Below are 21810 nucleotides of genomic sequence, written 5' to 3' on the forward strand. Positions count from 1 at the left end.
GAAGTGTCCCCGAGAAAGTGCAGTGTGGGTCAGAGCAGTGACATGGGTGACACAGACTTCCCTGGCCAGCACTTCCAAGGAGACCTGCTCCAGCTGGCCCTGGGCTCCTCACAGAGAGACCTGTTTGAGGATGACTGGGTGGCCACTGTGGTGCGTGTCTACTGGCTCAAGGCACGCTTCCTCGCCCTGCAGGTAATGTTGGCATTTAACCTAAACCTGTTTTTATTCTCGATTGTCACATTGAGTTGACTTCTCAAACTCTTGTATTACACATTATTCTCACTCATAGGAAGTAATCTAATATATCATATTCTAATATATTTAAATCCAGCTGTAAATCTGATCCATGTCTTCTGGTGATATGTTGACTTAGAAAGTAAGACTTTGTTTTCTGTGCTTATAAACAGATTGATATATCCGTTTCCACATTTGTGTTTGGCAGACACTTTTGGCTCTTTTGTTGATAGCAAAGCATATCTAATATTGATAATTTGACTCCAATGTAATCACTATGTGCAAAGAATTGTTCAGCCTGTGCTTATTTAGTGCAAGAAAGTTAAAATAGAATGAATCAAATGAGGCTTCAATAATACTTTTAATAATCTATTACAAGGCAAATACTTCGAAAAATGTTACAGAGAGAGGACCACTGGTGCTACTTACAACATGAAGAGAACCTCACAATAGGACACAGGAACAAGAGAGAGAGCTTTTCCCTGACCTCTGCTTTTTATATCAGCCTCAAAACCACAGTATTTAAATTAGGAGCTGTTGATGAGGAGACCACCAACCATCTTATTGCATCTAAACTGATCACAGTTTTGACACCTCAAGACATTCCACGAAACTCACAGCCGTTTGTTTTCTGGGGGATGATAAACATAAGAAGATTGGGGCAGAATTGAAATTGTCCCTCTTTACTTGTGTGTCCTCTGGCAGGGCGATATGGACCAGGCCCTGGAGAGCTACGATGTCTGCACTGGCATGCTGCAGACTCAGGCTAGGACCACGGAGGGAGAGGTGTACACCGTCTACCTGCCCAACCTGCGTGTGGATGCAGAAATCTCAGTGGAAGAGGTCAGTGTAATGAACTACAGCTAAGAATTGTAGCATCCATACAGTGTGTTGTTGAAAATGTATTCATTGTGCACCGGGGTCTCTCTCAAGTCATGGGTTGTTGCTTCCTGAGGAGGTTTGCCCGCATAGAGTTATATCAAATCCTGTGGTTTGGAATTGTGTGGTTAATTCGAGACCTTCTCTCCCCCCCCCCACCCCGTGGACAGATCGATAAGAAGCTGAAGTCTCTAGAGCGTTGTCAGTCCCTGGAGGAGATCCAGCGCCTGTTTGAGTCCGGAGACTATGAGTCAGTGGTGCGGCTGCTGCAGCCCACCCTCAGCTACGGTGGCTCTGGCAGGGCCAAGCCTCTGGAGTTTGTTAGCTCTGTGCCTGAGAGGCCTGCCCAGCTACTGCTGCTGCAGGTTAGGCTCTGCACACTTTCAAAGCATCTCAACTGCTAATGGAGTTAGCGCGCGAAGTATACAATTGACAGCCATTTATACATAGTTTTTTTTAGATGGATGACATTTTCCCCCCCCCTCTCTGTCCATGCCTCAGAACTCCCTATTAAAGCTGCAGGACTACAGACAGTGTCTGGAGTGCACCGAGGTGGCCTTGAACGAAGCTCTTCAGCAGCTCAACTCTGTCCCCGCCAGCTCGCACACCGTCAAAGAGGAGTGGGTGTCCACCGTCACACAGCTGCTGGGAGGCATCGATGTCTGCTTCTCTGAGGACCCTCAGCTCCTCAGCAATGTCCCCCGCTTCACGAGCATGGCCCGCCTCTCCAACAACCTCATCCAGGTCAGAAAAAACCTATTGTCGACAAAGAGGGTTGTTATAGAAAACCGAAGTCACGTGTCAAATCCCATGTGAATTAAGTTTGTGTGTGTGTGTGTGTGTGTGTGTGTGTCTTACCCCTAGCTGATTGACAGCAGCATGGCGATCCCTGATGATCCGAAGGAGCCTCACTTTTCCTCTGTGTTGCCGTGGATTCTCCTGCACCGCATCATTAAGCATGAGGAGGCGGCTTTTGACTGCTTGCTGAGGCAGCACATATCTGTAGGGGATGAGGAGGGTATGTGGGGGGGTCTCCCTTGTCCTTCACTCCTGTTATGCCAATTGGCGCACATGTTAGAAGCCCAGGCATAGCTGCTGGTTCTCAGTGTTTTCCCCTCTGAACCCTCAGACGAATCCAACACTCCTATGCTGCCCTCCTCCCTGATGCTGCTCAATACAGCCCATGAGTACCTGGGGCGCCGCTCCTGGTGCTGCAACTCAGATGGAGCCCTCCTCAAGTTCTATGTGAGTCGGGTCAACAAGACTGGGGTTGTTTAAGAGGTCCACTGTCAGAATCTGAATCATTTTTATTCCAGCTTACAGCTTTTATTACATCTTTAAGTACACATGAGTAACATTCTTTGGCTTTGGTTCCTCAACATTGACATCCCATCCCATGTCCCTTGACTTAGTCAGCGATTTAATGTCAATGCTTTTATATCGAAAGGTTCTATCTGTTTTAAAGATGTCATATCATCTGGATGGATGTATACAGAACGTCACTCAGCTGTGTGTGTCGTGTGCGTGGTGCAGGTATGTGTTCTGGAGAAAGAGCTGGCTGCCTCTTCCACTCATGATGCTCACCCCTACAAAGAGGAGCTAGAGATGGCCTTGGAGCAGTGCTTCTTCTGTCTCTATGCCTACCCGAGCAAGAAGAGCAAGGCCCGCTATCTGGAGGAGCACTCTGCTCAACAGGTGAAATAAGTTATTCTTCATTCATACCTTTTATTAACTTCTATACAACATTTCAGACGACTTATGCCCCATTCTTTTGAGAGAGGTTTAGCTAATAGACAGCCTTGTTTGTCACAACTATTGCTCCACGTGCAGACACTGTATCTACTTTGAAATATGAAACTGTTATGGAGTTGTTCTATAGACATGTTTAGTTGACCAGAATCCATTATGTTTATGTAATGTGTTCTACTGGCCACTAGGTGGATGTCAATACCAATGTGTTGTTTACTCACTCAGATGTCTGGTACTGTAATTGTGATATGCGGTAATTGCATGATGAATAGACTGATCCAAAGGGACCAAGTTAATTAGTTAATGAATACAGCCCCCTGAGTAATTAACTCGTTGGTCATCTGAGTCACAAGGCCCAGGGACTAAAACAAGTCAATACATGAGAAAGCAAACAATTAATTCACTTTCTGGGAGCTTGAATTCGATGTATTAATCTCAGAACTGCCGCGTCCTGGCACCAGAGGAAGGTTTCAATTAGAAACATTGAGTCCCCGTTCAGAGAGCTCTTCTGTGGGCTAAGTGGAACAATAGAATAGTGTATAATATCATGCGTACAGGTGTGTGTATGTGTGCCGTTGTATCCATGTGTGTGTCTCCTCCTCCCATCCAACAGAGAGGCTGTGTCATCTGTTCATATCGGTGGATTGCTCACTACTTCAGTTTACGCTCTCATATCTTTTTTCCTACTGCTTGTCTACAATGCGGGTTTATTCAACAATGATCAGATGATTATGCTTAGGATATCGTTGTATGTATGTATCATAGCTCAATGTTTCTTGCTATGGCCTGCAGGTTGAACTGCTGTGGAGCAATGCCCTCTTCATGTTCCGCTACTTCAAGCCCAAGACTCTGCCTGAGTTTGACAGCTACAAGACGAGCACGGTGTCTGCTGACCTGGCCAACCTGGTGAAGAGGATCTCTGGCATCGTACCCCTCAGTGACACTCCCACCCTCACCATGGACGAGGTGGCGGCCTACATCGAGGGCACGGCGGGAAAGGTCAGTCGCGGGGCCCCACACTGAATTTTAAAGGCATTTATGGGTCAGGAAGGCTAAATGGCTCTACGTACCTCTTAGCCTTGCTTTCAGTGTTGCCATGGAGATCTGGTTCTGCACACGGACCTGGGAGAGTCATGATTTCTTATTCTATGGTCAGGTCACCTTGTGAGTCATGTTACGGTCTCTAGTCTTAATTTGCTCGATAATGCGATACAATAAAAGACCTACACTTGACTTGTTACACACATGATTTCAGGCCTCAATATACACAGAGAGGATATTGAGAAAAGATTGTAACATTGTTTGTGCTCTCCCTCAGGTGCCTTGCCTCCCTGAGGGGGGCACTCCCGCGCCCCCTGTGGTGAATGAGATCTTCTACCTCCTGGCAGACTACCACTTCAAGAACAAGGAGCAGTCCAAGGCCATCAAATTCTACATGCACGACATCTGTGTGTGTCCAAACAGGTCCGTATTGTTGTTACACATACACAATTTAAGGCTAGTCTATCAGAACTGTTTTTGCTCATGTCAACAGCATTTGACAACAGTCTTTGTCTTTGGCGAGTCTGATACTTTTCATAAACACGCTGTACGACTAAAGATGGACGTACCTGTGGGTGATGCTGACGGGTAGCTGGTAACGTCGTGATTGCAGGTTTGACTCCTGGGCCGGCATGGCTTTGGCCAGGGCTAGCCGCATCCAGGACAAGCTCAACTCCAACGAGCTGAAGAGCGACGGGCCTATCTGGAAGCACTCCCTGGCCGTGCTCAACTGCTTCAAGAGGGCACTGGAGATCAATAGTGCCAACCTGGCTCTGTGGATCGAGTATGGCACCATGTCCTACGCCCTGCACTCCTTCGCCTCGCGACAGCTCAAACAGTGGAAGAGCGAGCTGCCCCCAGAGGTGGTCAAACAGGTACGGATAGAGGGATGGACTGCTACACGGTGCTGATGGACTGCATATGAACTTATTTTCCACTTCTGTAGACTAAAACGGATGACACACCTTGTCACTTGCGGTCATGCCAAGTGTGAGTTCACTGTTAAATTGATCGGTCCCCTAGAAGCAGATCGCTGCAGACAGTAGTGGGATTAAAGTGTATGTGTGCGCTGGTGCATGCAAGCTTGTGTATTCGCCTGTCTGCTTGTTTTATGTGTGTGTGTGTGTGTGTGTGTGTGTGTGTGTCTGTGCGTGTGTGCGTCAGATGGAGGAGAGGAGGGACACCATGTTGGAGACATCCTCCCAGTGTTTCCAGGGGGCCTCCCGGTGTGAAGGGGACAGTGACGAGGAAGAGTGGCTCATCCACTACATGCTGGGGAAGATTGCTGAGAAACGCAAGCAGCCTCCAAGGGAGTACCTGCAGCTCTACAAACAGGCACGCTGCATGCAACCATCTATCTGCCCACACACCTGCCCACGACACACAATGCTAATACAAAACAAACCCCCAAATGTTTCAAAAGTGTACTGTGATCTTAAACATTCGAAAGGGATGCAAAATGTAACACACTGTAGGCGTCAGAACACGTGTGTTTTGATACAGTAATGGTTTGTCGGGTTCTCATTAACAACCTGGAAGTTTTACTTTGACTTGAGAGAGGAATGTGTGTAGTGATTGATGCAGTAGGTCTGTGGTAGGGGGGCGGCGGGGGTTGTTCCGTTTGTCGTTCCCTGTTACCTGTTTCTCTCCATTGTATCAGTGTTGGTGATGTCCACCAGAGGATGATTGTGCCGTGTGTGATCCTCTCTTCTCTACCCTCTGTCTCTTCTCAGGCAGCACATTATCTCCATGAGGAAGCTGCCAGATACCCCCGCAAAATACACTACCATAACCCCCCCGACCTGGCTATGGAGGCCCTGGAGGTACACATACTTTAGCAGGTTATTGAATGGTCACCGGACGGTTTCTACAGTAGCTCTAATCCTTGCAGGGCCATTGTGTTGTGCTTTTCCACTCTCCTCACTTCAGATAATCTGTAATATATTCCCCCCTCCCCCCCCAAGCTGTACTTCCGTCTTAGCGCCACCGTCTTGAAGCTGCTGGAGGCCGGAGAGTCTGATCTGGAGCATGAGGTCTTCTTCACCATCTTGGCTGAGGCGGCCCTCGGACCCTTCGCCAGGGGGGAAGAGAAGAGCATGCCGACCATGCCTCGGTCCAACGAAAAGTGAGAAGACACAAAAGGGATCTGAGTTGTCATGCTATAACTTTGCTTCACATCGAAATGAAAATAAACACATCCCCCCAACCCTTACACTCACACAGTCCTCCATCTTGTCCCCCACTACCCTCAGGGAGAAGCACCCCTCCATGATCGACGAGGACTCCCACGGCTCCTCAGTGGGCGCTGCCGTGGTTCTTGGCACCTCCCTCCCTTCCAGCGCTCCAGGTCTGACATCCCCTCCTTACACGGCCACACCTGTCGACCACGATTACGCCAAACGTAAAACCCTGAGGCGGCAGCAACAACAGCAGCAGTGGCAGCAGCAGAAGCAGCAGCAGCAGCAGCAGCATGAGGAGCAGCAGGCTGATGGTACAGTCCCAGTCCTAGACACTGTCTCTGGGGTTGGGCCCTCTCAGTACTGGGACAGGAATCACACTGGGGAGGAATGGCTAACCACTATTACAAATGGCTCTGGTTCCATTAATGACCCGATATGCACTGGGTGATTGGGATATGGTGAAATGGGCAATATGGCTACTAATGGTGTCTGAGGATATGAGTTGATACAGTGTTACTGTAGTAGTGGAAGAGCAACTGTGTTCAGGGAAGCAGAGGTATGAAGGTGGAGTTTGGCAGAGAGCGTCCTGGCCACCGTTTGGTTTGTGTTTTACTAGTTGATATTTTGTGGAACCTCTGCTTTTGTGGTCGTCACCCCCCCCCCCCCCCCCTTTTTCCTGTTTTTCCCGTTTCCCATGTTTCTCCTTTTGATGTCAACAGTATTGTCGTATTATATTATATCTAGAATAGAGATTATTTCCCATTTTCGCAATTTACAATTTCTTCTTATGATGCAATTTTGCTTTGCAAAAAAAAAAAAACAGTACATCATTGCTTTGGACTGGTGGAGAAGAAACAAGACTGAAAGGTATTTTCAGTCAAATTGGCTTGATCATAAGAGGGTAGTCTTGCCGGCTAATTGCATGAAATTAATGCTAGTAGCTTCCACACAAACATGTTAGACTATATGCTGGGTTCATATATGCCTTCATGTAGCAAAGCTAGTGGTGTATGACAGTAAAACAGTAGTTTGTCCTGGAACGCAGCTGGCGTTTTAGTGTGTGGGCTGTTGACCCCATGTGACGATCAGAGAGCCACAGGCAAGGTACAGCCAAACCAAGGTTTTACTGGATCACAGGGAACAGTTGCTGCACCTGTCACTAGCATTTCAGTGCAGGTTTAAATTGAAGTGTCAGAGCTGAATAGAGACTTGAGACTTATAGACGAGTCTTTTGCTCGTCTGAAAGGCAGATATTAAGTCTAGCATGAAAGGTGAGTATTTGGTGATTTTGACTTTGGACTTCATCCAAAACTATTGAGGGACAAAAGGGTTATAGACAGTGGTTCAGACATATTGCTTCTTGTGCAGTTGAATGAGTAAGCCAAAATGTCATTAAAAAAGCGGTTGGAGCACTAGTATGATGAAAGGAGGTGGAGAAGGAGTTGTATTAAGAGTTAATATATTGTTATTATTTTAGAAAGGGTTAGGGTTCCATTAGCCTATAGGCCGGCTTTATTGTTTAGTGCATGAGGCAGCTTTTCAAATATCATGTTAACAGTGTTAAACATGCTGTGACGAGTGTTAAAACAAGCAGCTTCCATTTAGCCTAACGTTGCTGGTCAGTTGATTGCGACAACATTTGCTTTTCTTATCACACCCTCTAATAGTGTGTGTATAACACAAAGTTCCCCGATTGCACTAAATCTAGCTAAATCTGCATTAACAGGGCAAATAATATCGTAAAATAATTTTCTGAAAAAAGATATTGAGCTTCTCTAATGCAGTGAGTGTGTGCATACAAACAGCCTACAGAAAGCAGGAGAATTACAGTAGGTATAGTAGGAAATTAATACATTAGTATTTTGTTGTTGTTGTTGTTGTTGTTGTTGTTTGAAATTCACTTGCAGTACAAAGGCCATCCTTTTGCTAACCAACTTGTACTGTACATACAATTTGGCTTCCATCTCTTTTTCCAGTCTCCAATTTTGCATTTTCTAAAAGGTTTACGGTGTAAATAAATCAAGGGGTAAAAGCATATGTGCCACAGGTGAATTGTATCATTGAATGTTTGTTGTCAACATAGAATCCATTTGACCATTAATCCACTGATTTACAACCTGGCAACAGGAACAAACAACAGCTGATGGCATTTGTTTTTCCCCTATGTCCTGTTTAGCTTCAATGTCTGAATACTGCAGCCATATTGCCCATGTTGCCAGTTTTTCTGTCACCCTTTCCAGATTCCTTCCTACCTACCTACCTACCTACCTACCTGCCTGCTACCTCTCTGCCTGCTTGCTTCTGCCACCTGCTTTGTCATTTGATATGCATGTGGTTTACCAAGGGATGGGTGCCTCCACTGGACATATTGGGTTTGGTGTTGGCTTTGCACAAAGATCTTGACTTATTTGAATGCATTTGAACATTAATTCCCACTATGTCTGCCATTGCAATTGTGTTCAATTAATGTGATATAATGCCGTGTCAGGCAGAATGTGGCCATCCCTTCATTGGCACACATCCTCTGAGATTGATGGCAGAAATAGACTACCATGTGCAGGTTTGCCTGTGGGTGTCAAATCCTTCCCGCTTGAGGCGTGTATGAAGCACATCATGGTAACAGCAATCTGTAAGTGATGATGGTGTGTAGAAGCAGAGCTGCACTCAAGCATTATATACAGTATGCACAAGTAAACAAACCCAGAATGTCATCATTGTAAAATCAAGAATGCAGCATTTATTTATTGAGTGTTTTTAAAGCAAACTCCCATATATCTTCTACAGCCATCCCAGAACTTGACCATGATTACTGCCTACCCAGGTCTCCAATGTGGCTGGCATCCCTGAATGGTACTGCTCTAAAGACCCACCCACAAAACGTTGTATAGACATTACAGTCCAAATCACAACTAGGTATTCAAATATGGACAGTGTAATGAATAACAATTTTTTGCTCACAGTGAAATAGTGTGCTAATTACTGTCGAAAAAGTACTTTCAGCTCATGTTTTTATGTATATATATATATATATATTTATTTTTTACTTTTCTTTTAAAATCATGAAAACCTTGTTGGTCCTCCTGCTGCTTTGGTGGTTGGTGCCAGAGAACTGCAGCTTCTTGCTGAGGCTGCACACTGTGCTTCTTAAGAGGAATGTTGGCAGCTAGTCTTTAGGTGTTTTGGGAAAACAAACCTCTCTAAAACGGGACTGCAGTCTAGTTCTTTTGTTGTTGTTGTTTGTTTGTTGTAGGAACCAAGAAAATCAAACAATGCATCAACTAGCACCTAGTTTTTAGATGGTTTACAAAAATAGACCTCCCTGAAACATGACTACAGTCTGGTGTTTTTTTCTTCTTCGTAGGAATCAATAAATGTACATCATGTAATCCTGCAGAATAGACCTCAAGATAGAGCCCCTGTCTCAGATTTTATTGAATAGATACTAAATGTAACTGTACACATTCCTGCTTTTGGTTGCTCTCTCTATTTGTTTGATTGGGGATTGTAGAGCAGATATAGAGACTCCCATTTGTTAAAACGCTAGTGAGGATTTTAAACAATGGCATACAAGTACAGGTATCATGGCTGGGTTCGGTTGTTATCTGTGACGCAGAATAAAAAACCTGCTTCATGATTGACAGCTTCCCCTTGATAACCCAGAGGGATGTTTGCTGGTCTTTATATACGACAGACTGGCTTCCAACGTCAGGTGGCCATATGATGTGTGTGTGTGTGTTTGTGTTTGAACCCTGCCAGAGCGTAGTCAGGACAGCGTGGTGGTGATGCTTTCTGACTCCAACTCCACCCAGGATGCTTTCACAGACCCCGCCAGCTCCCAGGACAGCAGTCACAAGCTGCAGTCTGGGTCGGGGAAGGCCAGCAGCTCCTCGTCAGAGAACACTACCCCAATGAAGGAAGGCCAGCCTACAGCTGAAGACACAGGTTGGATGTTTGTTACTTTTATTTTCAACCAAATGGAAATGAAAAAACTGAAGTCTATGATGCTAAGCTAAACACCAGACATTAGGCATGAATTTGTTGTGTCAGTATTACTGAGTGTTGTAAGCGTGTTTGAGAAAGGAAATGGTCATATTAAATATATTGGTCATGTTAGAAAAACCACTTACTTTTTCCTTCTAAATTCCTTCAGGCTCGCTTTGTGAAAAAAGCAACGAGGCAGGTACGACAATCTTGCTGGAGGACAAAGTTGTTCAAGAAGTAGTGGAGCCTTTGCCCGTGCCTGAAGCCACCCCTCCTAAGCCCAGCGTGGATCCTTGTCCTAATCCACTCCTTGTCCCGGCCACCCCTCCCAAGCCGCCTGCCGTCCCTCACCAGGCCACCCCTCCGACTCCAGCCAGCGAGGGGAAGAGGAGGCCGGAGCCTCCGCCCGAGGTGGTGGAGGTGCCCAAGGCCCTCCCTGCTGAGCGGTGTGACCAGCGGCGGATGCTGGTGGAGATGTGTGTTCGGGCTCTGTTCCTCTGTCTCGGCCGCTTCCCTCAGCACTACAAGAGTCTCTACCGCCTGGCCTTCTTCTACTCCAACAGCCAGACCCACCAGGTCAGTCCACCCTCCACACCACCATGCTATTAACATTCACCATCTCCTCAACAGGACCGCTCACCCGTTTAAGCCTGCTTTATACACCTATCATCAGCAATTTAATCTCCTGCCATTAATTTTGACATTTAAAACAGTCGGGCACGGGTTTTTTTTCAGATGAAATTGATGTCTAACCCAATTCCAACGGTTGGTGGTAGACCATGCACTTGGACTCTGATCTGCTAGTCCTGTCGTGTATTTGCCTGTGGGACCCTGGGATTTGAGCAGTGGCGGAGTACAGCAGGTGCTGAAACAGCAGAGTGTGTGTTGTGTTGGCCACAAGGCTCTGTGGGCAGACGTGTGTGTGTGGGTGGCTGCAGCGCAGTGCTCTCTCAGCTACGTTTGGCACAGGCAGACTGCGTACTGTAGTGTCATACTCCAGTCAGCATTCTAGTTATCAGACTCTGCTGGTCACTACTCAGAGAGGTTACAGGAGGAAGGGCAGAGTTGTTGACAAGCTTGATGTAAGCTTCATTTATTTACGTTTGGGTTTACCTTTTTCAACGTACGAGTTGAAAGTGTTTCGCAGCTCGTCTAAGAGAGTGATGGTCTTCATCTTGAGCGTAGAGGATTCCTTTCAGCCTTCTAGAATGATCTGGGCCCATTCTCTAGCCGTAGTTAACACCGTCATGGTTTTGAACTTCAGAAAAATGGGTTAAAGAATTTCATAATCAAGGTCTGTACATTAAAGTACTGGATGTAACCTGAAGGTGAGTCCTCAATGGTGTCTGTTTTTGATTTCCTGTGGAGTGGTATGACAAATACGAAATTAGGCTGTTGTAGTAGTTTTATTAGATTGTTTCGTTACTACAAGCTCACGAGTCCCAGAACAGTGGCAGCCCTGTTGCAGTTCAGGACACCCTTGGTTAAACTTAATAAGTGATGAACCCATATGTTTGTCATTATACATCTCTACCCCAGGGAGTTTGTATTACAGGCTAATGTGATGGAGTATGTGCATTTCACAGAGGCAGTCTATTTTATAGCATTCTATAGATGTATGGGTTGGTAATTCTAAACATGAGGTTTTTTTCTCTGCAATGACTGTAATCATTGAACTCATTGCCATCTAGCCTGTTACTAGCGTTACAATGATGAAGCTCAATAAGACTGTTGGGTATTTGCTTTATTCGATTATTAGGAATGCTGGATGCACAGCTGGTCATGGCTCCGTGGGGAACCTGAGAGAATGTTTTTTCTAGCCCGGCAGGTTCTCGTTAGCTACTGAGTGCTAGCAGGTAGCATTATTGAGGCTTTGTCCTGTCTCTGTGCAGAACAGGATGAAAAGCAGTGGGAAGATGCTCCGTCCCTGACACTGTGACTCACTAGCTTTTGTGATGTTGTGCGGCCCCTGTTGCCATTCAAACAAGAGTTTGACTCACAACCCCAAAGTAGGCTAAGTGGACCAGCGCAGACACCACTAGTCAACATCAGTGCTATTTGTAAAAAAAACTAAAACAAATTCAAGGTTGTTGTTTTTTCCTGAGGGAAAACATTTGCATATTCCTAAAATTGTCAGTTGAATCTCAGGTTTTGTAGCCCAAGAAGTGATTCAGAGGATGATTTGAATTTATTCAACATGCCATTCGTTTTTTATGCCATTGAGTAAGTTTCATACCTTCACAACATCTGGTTTGGAATTGAATACCCTGTCAGCCAACAGGCACTGTTGATCTTGCTGTACCGCAGCTAGTCGAAGAGGGATGTGTTTTACCAAATGCCGACATTATATCTTTGATGTATAGAATACAACTGCATGATGTTGCCTTGGCCTGTGGAGGAATGATGAAGCAGAGTTGAACTAAACTGCTCCTCTCTACTAAAACCACTGCACCCCTCCAGCTCCCAGGGATACTGTTAATTTAATTCCCAACCTGCCTGGGCTGGGCCAGCCAGTGTGCGACTCATTAGGAGGTCCGAGGCTGTCAGGAGAGACTGTAATCTCATGTCATTTGGCTCTGGATTTTCACTGCTCCAAATGCGGAGTGGCCTGAACTAGCTGGCTTTTCAAACAAGGCAGTGGTGGAAATAGCTTTTCTATGATAATGCCCAGCACTTTCTGAATAACATCAGGGTCTGGGGAGACATAATGTTTCTTGCATATAGATGGTTTAATGGACGTGGATGGCTTCATAATGGACATGGATGGCCATCACACTATACCGGAACCCCCATCTAGTAAGAACATAGTGTACTGATTTAATCAGTAGCACTAGCATCTGGTGGCTGCACCAATGCACACATATTCCAATTTGCTCTTTGACAAGCTCTCTCTCTCTCTCTCTCTCTCTCTCTGTGTGTGTGTGTGTGTGTGTGTGTGTGTGTGTGTGTGTGTGTGTGTGTGTGTGTGTGTGTGTGTGTGTGTGTGTGTGTGTGTGTGTCTGTGTCTGTGTGTGTGTGTCTGTGTCTGTGTGTGTGTGTCTGTCTGTGTCTGTGTGGGTGTGATTTGTTTGGATATGTGGGTTAGTGATATTGCATGTAGTGGATGTGTGGTTATTTTCCCCATTGTAGTTGTTATTTTGTATTTTATTTCCATTTTAATCCAGTCAGTGAAAGGGTTAAGGGAGCGAAGGTCTAGATGTGGTGAAGTACCACTCTGAGATTCATTGGGAAATGCTTAAAGCTTGCTTTAGATATATTTGTCATTTAGTTGACGCTTTTATCTAAAGCAACTACAGTACGGTGAGTGCTTTGTATATGGTCCCAGCAGGAATCCCAGAGGACTAGTTTTACTAAGCTGTTATTGTCATGCAACATTATGTTGGCATGTCTGTTCATCTCACACACCGTCCATGATAATGGGATCAGCTGCGCTACAGCCACTAACATGTAGGCTCATCACAGTTGAGTTGGTATGAAAGTAAGAGGTAAGAGTAGATGGGGGATGATGGGAATGAAAATGACAGATTCAATAAAACCTTGTTTGATTATGATGTAACTTTTACAACAGATGTTCTTCTCTGTGGATTCCGTGGTCTGTGTCTTCCTGTTCTTCTAGTGAGGGGCATCCCCCAATTTTTACCGCCACAGATGTCTGATTAGTGTTTTGTTATGTCTGTTTTTTCCCCCCCACAGAATCTGCAGTGGGCACGAGATGTGTTGCTAGGAAGCAGTGTCCCATGGCAACAGCTGAAGCACATGCCAGCACAAGGACTTTTCTGTGAGAGGAACAAGACAAACCTGTTCAATGTAAGTCAAATAGTTCACAAAGCCAGCTAGGCTTTTGGGCTTATCCTATGGTAGGTTAGCCGTATTAAAAGCACCATACACTATACTAGCCCTTCCTCTGTTCCTGATGCCAGGCTGTGTGGTGGGTCTGCAGAGGAGGAGATTACTCTGGCTGTGGAGTGTGTCATCTCCTCCGCACGTCAAACAAATTTGCAAACACGTTGACTTGAACCAAGTCCCCATTGAAGTCGATGTTAACGGAGTGCTATTTTGATATGTGGCATGAAATGAGCATGCTTCATTCTCATGTTCTAGCCTAGATGCTGTTTGTTGTGTTTACAAGGGAGACCTGCAATAAGGGTTGAATCTTTGGGCAGTTTGGATTTGAACCGAGCCTATTTCTGGGTCATGTGTTTGGGGGGCGGTTGTGGGTGTGAGGGCTGCCGTGTCCTGACCCGTCTCCAGAAGGCTGCTGAGAGCAGGCTGTAGCTCCTGCGTGTGAAGGCCTCGTCGATGCTGGGGGAGCGCGTAGCACGGCCCTGCCTCCCACTGAGCTCTCACAGAGCCCCCTTCTGGAATCAAACCTGCTGCCCTGCCTAACCAGCTGGTGTAGCCTTCACTGCTGCACTTACTGAGATTAGACACTCTATGAAAGGCCATAGCAAACCTCACCCTGAAATGTTAATTTGACATATTATGATTCTAAATACCCTACAGCATGGCGGTCAACAACAGGGTGCCCGAGCTTTAGTCTTCTACACCTGAACATTTTCCCTGGCAATTAACCCGTCAAAGAACCTCTCACTGATTGGCTAGTGTCTACTCACCTGTTGTTGTTTTATTTATTTTTTCATATTTTAAATTGGACACTCGGGTGAAGGTCAGCAGGAGTGATATCCTACAGCGGCGAAGTTTGACGGCAGTGTCACTGAACTCTGACAGATCAATCAATGTCAGTGGCAGCCAGTAATATCGTGGTACATATTGTGGCACTGTGATCGGCCGTTGGTATTGCGATCCCTCCCTTGACGTAGTGACCAAAATGACAGGATGGGACATGGCATGTATGTATCAGCCATGTCTGGCAACATTTGGGTTGGTTATCAATGGGCTGTGATCCGGACATCGAAATGAGTTTGCGGTAGATTACCCAGTCTTGTTATGTAGGTCATGGTGCCCTACTTGTACTGTTGGTTTGGCTTGGTTATATCAACTGGGCCACCGTTGAGTGTAACCTATATTCTGCTATTTTGACATGTTCCAGTTCAGTTGTGGCTGTGTTGCATAATTTATTGCCGTCGTCAATCCATGCCAATGCTTTTTAGGCGGGACATGCCCTGGGTTTGAATGGCAAGTCCACCGATCACTGAGTAGAAGAACTCTGGCCTTCTACCACCCTGAAGTCTGTCTTCAAAACTGAAAAGTTTTAGCAAAGGTTCTGTGATTGCAGGATTCACAGATTTCACTTGGCAACCTAAAAGTCATCAACATGATGGAAGAAAAAGAAAAACAACAATTAAGATTTTTTTTGGGGGGGGGACTTCTCTTCACTCCATTTCTTCTCTTTCCTCCATTTCAAGTTACCGTCTGTCTCCTAAAATCCTGTGGCCAGATGTACTCACAGCGGATGGGGAATTACCAGTAAGAAGAAGTGTAGCTTAGATGGATGCCGGTGTGAATGTTCTGGCTTGGGTTGTAAACCCCGTGGAGCCGTAATGCTCTTTAGAATGTAATGCTGGTGATAGCGGTAAAGCTGCTCCGGGCTCTGGGTCTGCTCCCCCCTGGCTGTGTGGGGCTGCCGCTCTCCTGATCCTGCAGAGTCACAGTCAGCGTGCTTGCTCAGGCATGGTGTTGCCGCCACACACATATGTGCTTACATATTCATCCACCCACTCACACATGCACACTCTCCTGCAAGCTCCACAGAAAATGGATGCCATGCTCTGCTGTTTTTTTTCCCCCCGGATGGAAGCTGTGGCTCTCTCAAGTCTTAAACTTTAAACAGAGAGGTTTGGGGGCTTTGTCTTTTTATTTTTGTGACAGTGACATTTGTACCTGCCGCTTGCAATTGTGTAACTTTGTTCGATTGTCTTTGTACAGTTAGGCTACTAGTAGACTGAATGCGTTTGCAGCGCACTGTTCAGCACCCGCCTTCAGTCTGTTGCAGCTGTGTGTTGTACAGTAGGTGGAGCCGAGACCAGAGAACTAGTTGGTATGTGTGGGGGAGGAGTGTTCAGGGCAGATGAATATGTTTTGAATATATTACGGTTCTGTATTGATGTGGATCTCCCTCCAAAGCTCTCTCTCTCTAGCTATGTGGTAATAACACCTCTAGTGTGTGCGTCTAGCTTCAGTAGCTGAGCTCATCACGTCAGCGGGGTTTCTCATGCTGTAACAGCAGGAAGCAGGAACAACAAGGTGTGTTTGCATGTTTGGTGAGCAAAGGCGCCCTGGCAGCACATGAAAGGGAGGGAAGGAAGGTGAGCTGTTGTTGTCAGTGTGCTGCCACTGTGTGAGAGTGGAGGACTTTCTGTACCCTCCCTGCTTACACGCATTGCTTGGGTTTCTGTTCACTATGCACATCTGCTTACAAACTCGTTCTCTCTCTCTCTCTCTCTCCTCCCTTTATTAACTCCTCCATTGTCCTCCCTCCTTAAGCTCCCCTCCTACTCCGTTTATGTGCCTGATTGAAGTCATATTTGCAACTCTTGCTCCCTCGTTCCTTTCCTGTTGCTCTCTTTCTGTTGTGTGATCATACTCTCCCCTCCCTGTTGCTCTTGCTCTCTCTCTTGCTCGCTCTCTGTCTCCCTCCCCCCCCCCCCCCCTGTTTGTGTATGTATTGTGTGGGTGTGTGCTTTATGGGAGGGAGTAACTCTGCCTCTCTCTGATTGGCTAGCAGGATTCTAAAGGGGTTGGCATAGGCTGTGCGGGAGTGAGAGCGAGAAGGGAGGAGGGGAGAAAAGAAAAAAAAACCTGGCAGGCTGGGGTCAGGGCAGAGCAGAGATAGAGGGAGTGCGTGGGTGTTTTGTTTTGAGATGGCAGGGTTTGAAAGGGAGAGAGGAGCGAGTCAGCTTGTCTGTCAGTGGCACACTGAGTCTCCGGGTCCGGACGCCAGCGCCGCCACCGTCTCTCCTCTCGTCCAGGCTGCCGCTCTCCTCTCCTCTCTCTTCTCCTCCTCCTCCTCCTCCTCTTCAGGATCCTCCGTGAGCAGCCCTGCTTCTCCCTGGCTGTCTCCTGCAGCTCTGTCAACCAGCAGTGCTCGCATGTAGCCCACCCCTCGCTATCTGAGTGCGTGTGTGTGGGTGTGTGGGTGGGTGTGCGTGCGTGCGTGCGTGTGTGTGTGTGTGTGTGTGTTGCTCTTTGGGGGGAGGGAGGGGGGTGCTGGCAGGGCAGCTGGTGCCGCTACAGTTCGTAGGAAACCTTCCAAAAGAATACTAGCAGCCGCCAGTGGAGTAGCTTTCATTGGTGATGGTGAGTCTCTCTCTGCCTCTCTTCTGTGTACTATAGGAGTAACCAGCACATTCTTTTGTCATCTGTTTATGAGAGTGGAATTCTTCCACAGTTTGTAGAGTTAGTGTTGTTGTTGTTGTTGTGAGTCAGGGGGGGGAGGAGTAGATGTTTTGTTGGCCTATGGAGGGAGAGGGGAGAGTTGTCCTGAGGCCAGTGTTAGCACAGCAGTTGTATGTGTACTCAACACCTCGGGTTTATCTCACTAATAGCATGGTGTTGTTGCACAGAGATGGACTCATATGCATATTTATAACCAGTTCTCCGGGTCATATGGAGCGTGTTGTAGAGGCCATTTCCTGTTTCTATGTCAGAGTTTCCTGTGGTAGTTGTTTGCTGTTCTGCTGTGAGCTGAGGCTTGGTAGAGGTTGACATGGGACGGTATGAGAGTTGGAGCCTACGGTGATATGACCTGTGTACTGACATGCAGAGGTGATTAGTGGGTTATGGCCAGGGTATGTGAGGGAGGGGGTGGGATTGCAAAAGAAACAAAAACACTTTGGCTACTTAGAGAAGTTGGACTCCCTCCCAGGTAGTCTGTACCCCTGTCGATTGCAACAGTTGTCAGGTCAGTTAAGTTGTCACTGGTAGGTAGTTTGGAAACTATTTAATATTGAATAATTACAAAATAAACCGGGTGTTTTAATAATGCAGATATTAGTTAATTAGTTGTTAATTTGGAATGTTCCCGCAAATATATATTTGATTGGAATGCATCGCTGACAACTCTGAAAATTATGCTCACCCATGCTAGGATCCCCTGCAGCATGGAGGGGTAGTGGTGGCCCAGTGGATAGCGGATAGTGAGTTGGACTGGTGATCAGAAGGTCATGAGTTCAAATCCCACCTGGGGACACTACCACTAGTGTGCCTGCTTATTCCTAAATGACTCCAGAGAGACTGTCCCTGTAATCCCTAATTGTAAGTCTCTTTGGATAAAGGTGTCTGCTAAAACGTAAAAATGTAAATGGAGGTTTTACCATGCTGTGGCCAAGTCTTCCCATACCTGCTAGAGCACATTGCGGCATTGTTGTTGCAGGTGGATAATGAGGTGAATATAGAGGGGTTCACTGTGAGAGGGGAGGTGGACACAGACCGCCTGATCTCTGCATGCTCCCAGGCCTTCTCACCCGAGGGAGAGTAGTGAGAATCGCCTCCTCCTCCTCATCTTGTCTTGTTTGTCTTGTTACTCTCTCTTTCTACGGTTGGCTGGCAGAGCACGAACAAAATACACATTCTTTTCAGTCTGCTTGAATTATTGATGTAGTCATTATTTTGTTCCTGTTTAATGCCTGATTAAGTGATAAATAGTATATGCCCTCGGAAAGAGCGTGTGCGTGGGCCAGAGATGCACACTGCACTCGTTCTACCCATCATCACGCACGCACACACACACACATACACACACACACACACATACACAACACTATTGTTTACCCCCAAACTGCTTGTAAACAAGACATCTACTACAATTTGTTCAAGTTAAGGCTTGTTATGTAAGTGTGATTTGAAAATGGTGGTCAACTCCTCTTTCTAGCTTGATTTTTCTCATGTTCGTGAATTCCTCTAAAATCATCTCTCAAATGTATGTGATGAATTCCTCTACCTAATTCAGATTCTTGAACTTGTGATATTTTACTTGATTCATGATCTTTGAACATGTTGAAAGGCAGAGAATCGGATCAACAAGCCTACTGGTTATATATTCCCTATGCGTGTGTTTTTTCCTCTCTAAAAGATGCTTAAAAAAGCATTGCTGGTAAAGTCCTATAAATCTGCTTTATCTGCTGTGCTGCATCGTAATCTGTGCAAAGCCACGGTGTGGATCTCCCTAAACAGATTTGCTGTGGCTGGATGGCCGTGTGGCCCGAGGATGAGCCCCCCTCCATTAGATCTAGCCTATTTATCCAAGTGAGCATAACCCTCCCCCTCGTCATACTAGTCCCCGTCTTGTTTGGAAGGCTTTTGGTAATCTGTGTATTGAAAGGTTCAAGCCCTCTCTAGCCATGGCTGATTGCACTAACATAGCCTAGCCATGAATCAGAGCTGAGTCTCACACACGTCTTCGCCTGTCTTATTTCGTAAGGGTTTCCCTGACCAAGCTCACGTCGTACTCCCCATGTCTACTCTCAACAGCCCCTTCATTACAGATGATTAACCACCATTCAGTGCAGGAGAATAGAGATCTCACTTACTGAAGGGACTCTTGGCTTGTCTTTGAGATGACATTAGTTTTTCAGTATTATTTGAGGTGAAGTGACTTGATAGACACAGCTGCATTGCCTGTTTTTGAGTGAATGAGTTCAACCTCAGGAATGCAATTTGATTTGATAGATTTGTTTAGCGTCTCTTTTCCGGCCTGGCTTCTCTCCAGCGACGTGGGAAATGTCAACTGACAATGTGGTCCTGTTAGTTAGGAGGAGGAAGAGGCTCCCAGGTGGAGAGGGGGGCCGTGGCTGTTCAGCCTGATAGAGGCATCTCATTTGTTTTGTTCCATCGTGATATGGCGCCAGCTTCTCCCCTGGCTAGTACGCGTGCACGCACGCACACACACACACACACCTCCAATGTCATGAGCTGGTCTCTCTCTGCCAAGTGTTTTTTTTATTTTATGCACATAGACCACCATCTGCACTCACGATCTTCTTTAGACGACAGAACCCAGCCTAACCTAACCCACCTGCTGGAAGGGCATGTGTACGTTGACTTCTTTGGTTGTCACGAAACAACTTCCATTGATGCAGTTTATGTTGATAGTCTATCGTTTTGATGTGCTTGGCTGTTACCTCAGCTGAACCTGAACACAACACTATACTAACGAGCCCTTCCTAGGGGCGTCTGCCTAGAGAGTGAGGTAGCCTACACCTCCACCCCCTCACAGACAGTCAGTCCACAACATGTCTCTTACAGCAACTCTTTACGTTCTCTCATTAAGGCTCTCATCTCTGAATGCCACAATTTTAGCTCAAATGAATTCCTCTCGTCTCCTCCGGCTCCTTTCTTTTCCTGCGGGTTTGTCCATTTCTCCCCATTAATTGTTTCCTGGTGTCAGTCCTATTAACAGTCCACGGTGCCTAGAGGACCATGCAGTGGCATGCAGCTGTGTACGCTGCACATGCATGTATACACAAATAAATGTTCCCAGTTGCCCAAATTAGCCTGTCATCCTGCCCTTGTGTCCAAAGAAGACAGTGAAGGGACCAGTTGGATCTGGCCAATAACTGCGCCATAACAGTTTACTCAGGCTTTTGTATGCCATTACCTATAGCTCAAAGGAATGCTTAAACATGGCCCTCTGCCAACTTGCCAGTAGGTTTTCTTCATAATATGTCAAGATGGTGGACCCGAGAACTTTATCGGTGTGTGCCTTGTCGTCATCGTTTTAAGCTCACCAGTTGTTGTGTCTCTAGACACATAGTTTGGATCATGCTCAGTCATAGGGAACTTTCCCTCCATTTTATAGGCCTAGATTCTCCTCGTGTAAGCGTCTACTTGTTTGGTGGCTGCCAAGACATCCATTGACTTTGTTTGGGGCAGGTTGCCTGAAAGGATTTACTTCCCAGACATGATTCTATCAGTCTTTCACCGTCTCTCTCTCTATTTCTATCTCTCTCTCTCTCTCTCTCTCTCTCTCTCTCTCTATTTCTATCTCTCTCTCTCTCTCTCTCTCCATAGCCCTCTCTCACTCTCTATGTACTTGAACTCACCAAGTAGGTTCTCTCTCACAACTAAAATGTCAGATTCAACCTCCTAACTAACATAATAAAAAGTGGAAAAACCTAACCTAACAGGCAGGATCACACACAAGCCTGTTTCAGTGACATGTTAAAACCATCCTGTTGGAAAATGGTTGTTTTAGTTTATTTACGGTTTGTGTTACATCTGTGTAAGTAAACTATGTCCTCCTCTGTCCTCCTCCTCCTGTTCTTCCAGGGCATCTGGCGTATTCCAGTGGATGAGATTGATCGCCCGGGCAGTTTTGCATCTCATATGAACCGATCCATCGTCCTCTTGCTGGAGGTGCTGTCTCAGCTGAAGGATCACGACACACTGCTGAAAGTCTCTTTCATGCTCCAGAGAAACCCTGACCAGGGAAAGTAAGTACTGCCCCCTCTTTCAATTTGGTGTTTTGTCTGGATGTAGCAACATAATTTGTCCTTTGTGGGAACTGATTTTTCCATTTCTCTCCCTCTCACTCTCTCTCTCTCTCTCTCTCTCTCACGCCTTAAAGGAAGTATTTACGGGATGTCGATCGTCAGGCTTTGGCGAAGAGAGCATTTTTCCTAAATGTAAAAGTCTTGGAGGACAACCTGAACAATCTCACAGGGGTAAGGAACTAGAGCACTCTACACACACTTGAGGGGCTGAGAGCAGCCCTGTCTGTGCTTTTATAGTTTTGGGAATGCGCTCGCTTGTGTTGTGACAGGCTCTGTTCTCTCTCAGGCGTCGGAGC

The 21810-nt window shown here is 46.3% G+C and overlaps 1 protein-coding gene across 1 annotated transcript in view; it reads left to right on the forward strand.

Moving 5' to 3' along the window:
* Positions 1-21810, forward strand: part of cabin1 (calcineurin binding protein 1) — a gene marked incomplete at its 5' end in the record, with an annotated part of 40901 nt that overhangs the window by 5838 nt on the left and 13253 nt on the right. The window contains 20 exons of the mRNA XM_080531456.1: positions 5-192; positions 940-1077; positions 1284-1478; positions 1615-1857; positions 1978-2131; positions 2243-2358; positions 2647-2808; positions 3655-3861; positions 4181-4326; positions 4517-4778; positions 5068-5238; positions 5637-5726; positions 5868-6028; positions 6156-6394; positions 8868-8933; positions 9840-10025; positions 10234-10640; positions 13758-13871; positions 21291-21454; positions 21589-21685. Coding sequence (XP_080387582.1) covers positions 5-192; positions 940-1077; positions 1284-1478; positions 1615-1857; positions 1978-2131; positions 2243-2358; positions 2647-2808; positions 3655-3861; positions 4181-4326; positions 4517-4778; positions 5068-5238; positions 5637-5726; positions 5868-6028; positions 6156-6394; positions 8868-8933; positions 9840-10025; positions 10234-10640; positions 13758-13871; positions 21291-21454; positions 21589-21685 — 3506 coding nt within the window. The remainder of the gene's footprint in view (positions 1-4; positions 193-939; positions 1078-1283; positions 1479-1614; positions 1858-1977; positions 2132-2242; positions 2359-2646; positions 2809-3654; positions 3862-4180; positions 4327-4516; positions 4779-5067; positions 5239-5636; positions 5727-5867; positions 6029-6155; positions 6395-8867; positions 8934-9839; positions 10026-10233; positions 10641-13757; positions 13872-21290; positions 21455-21588; positions 21686-21810) is intronic.

This window comes from Nansenia antarctica (genome assembly GCF_963989245.1).
Source record: "Nansenia antarctica genome assembly, chromosome: 5".
NCBI lineage: Eukaryota > Metazoa > Chordata > Actinopteri > Argentiniformes > Microstomatidae > Nansenia > Nansenia antarctica.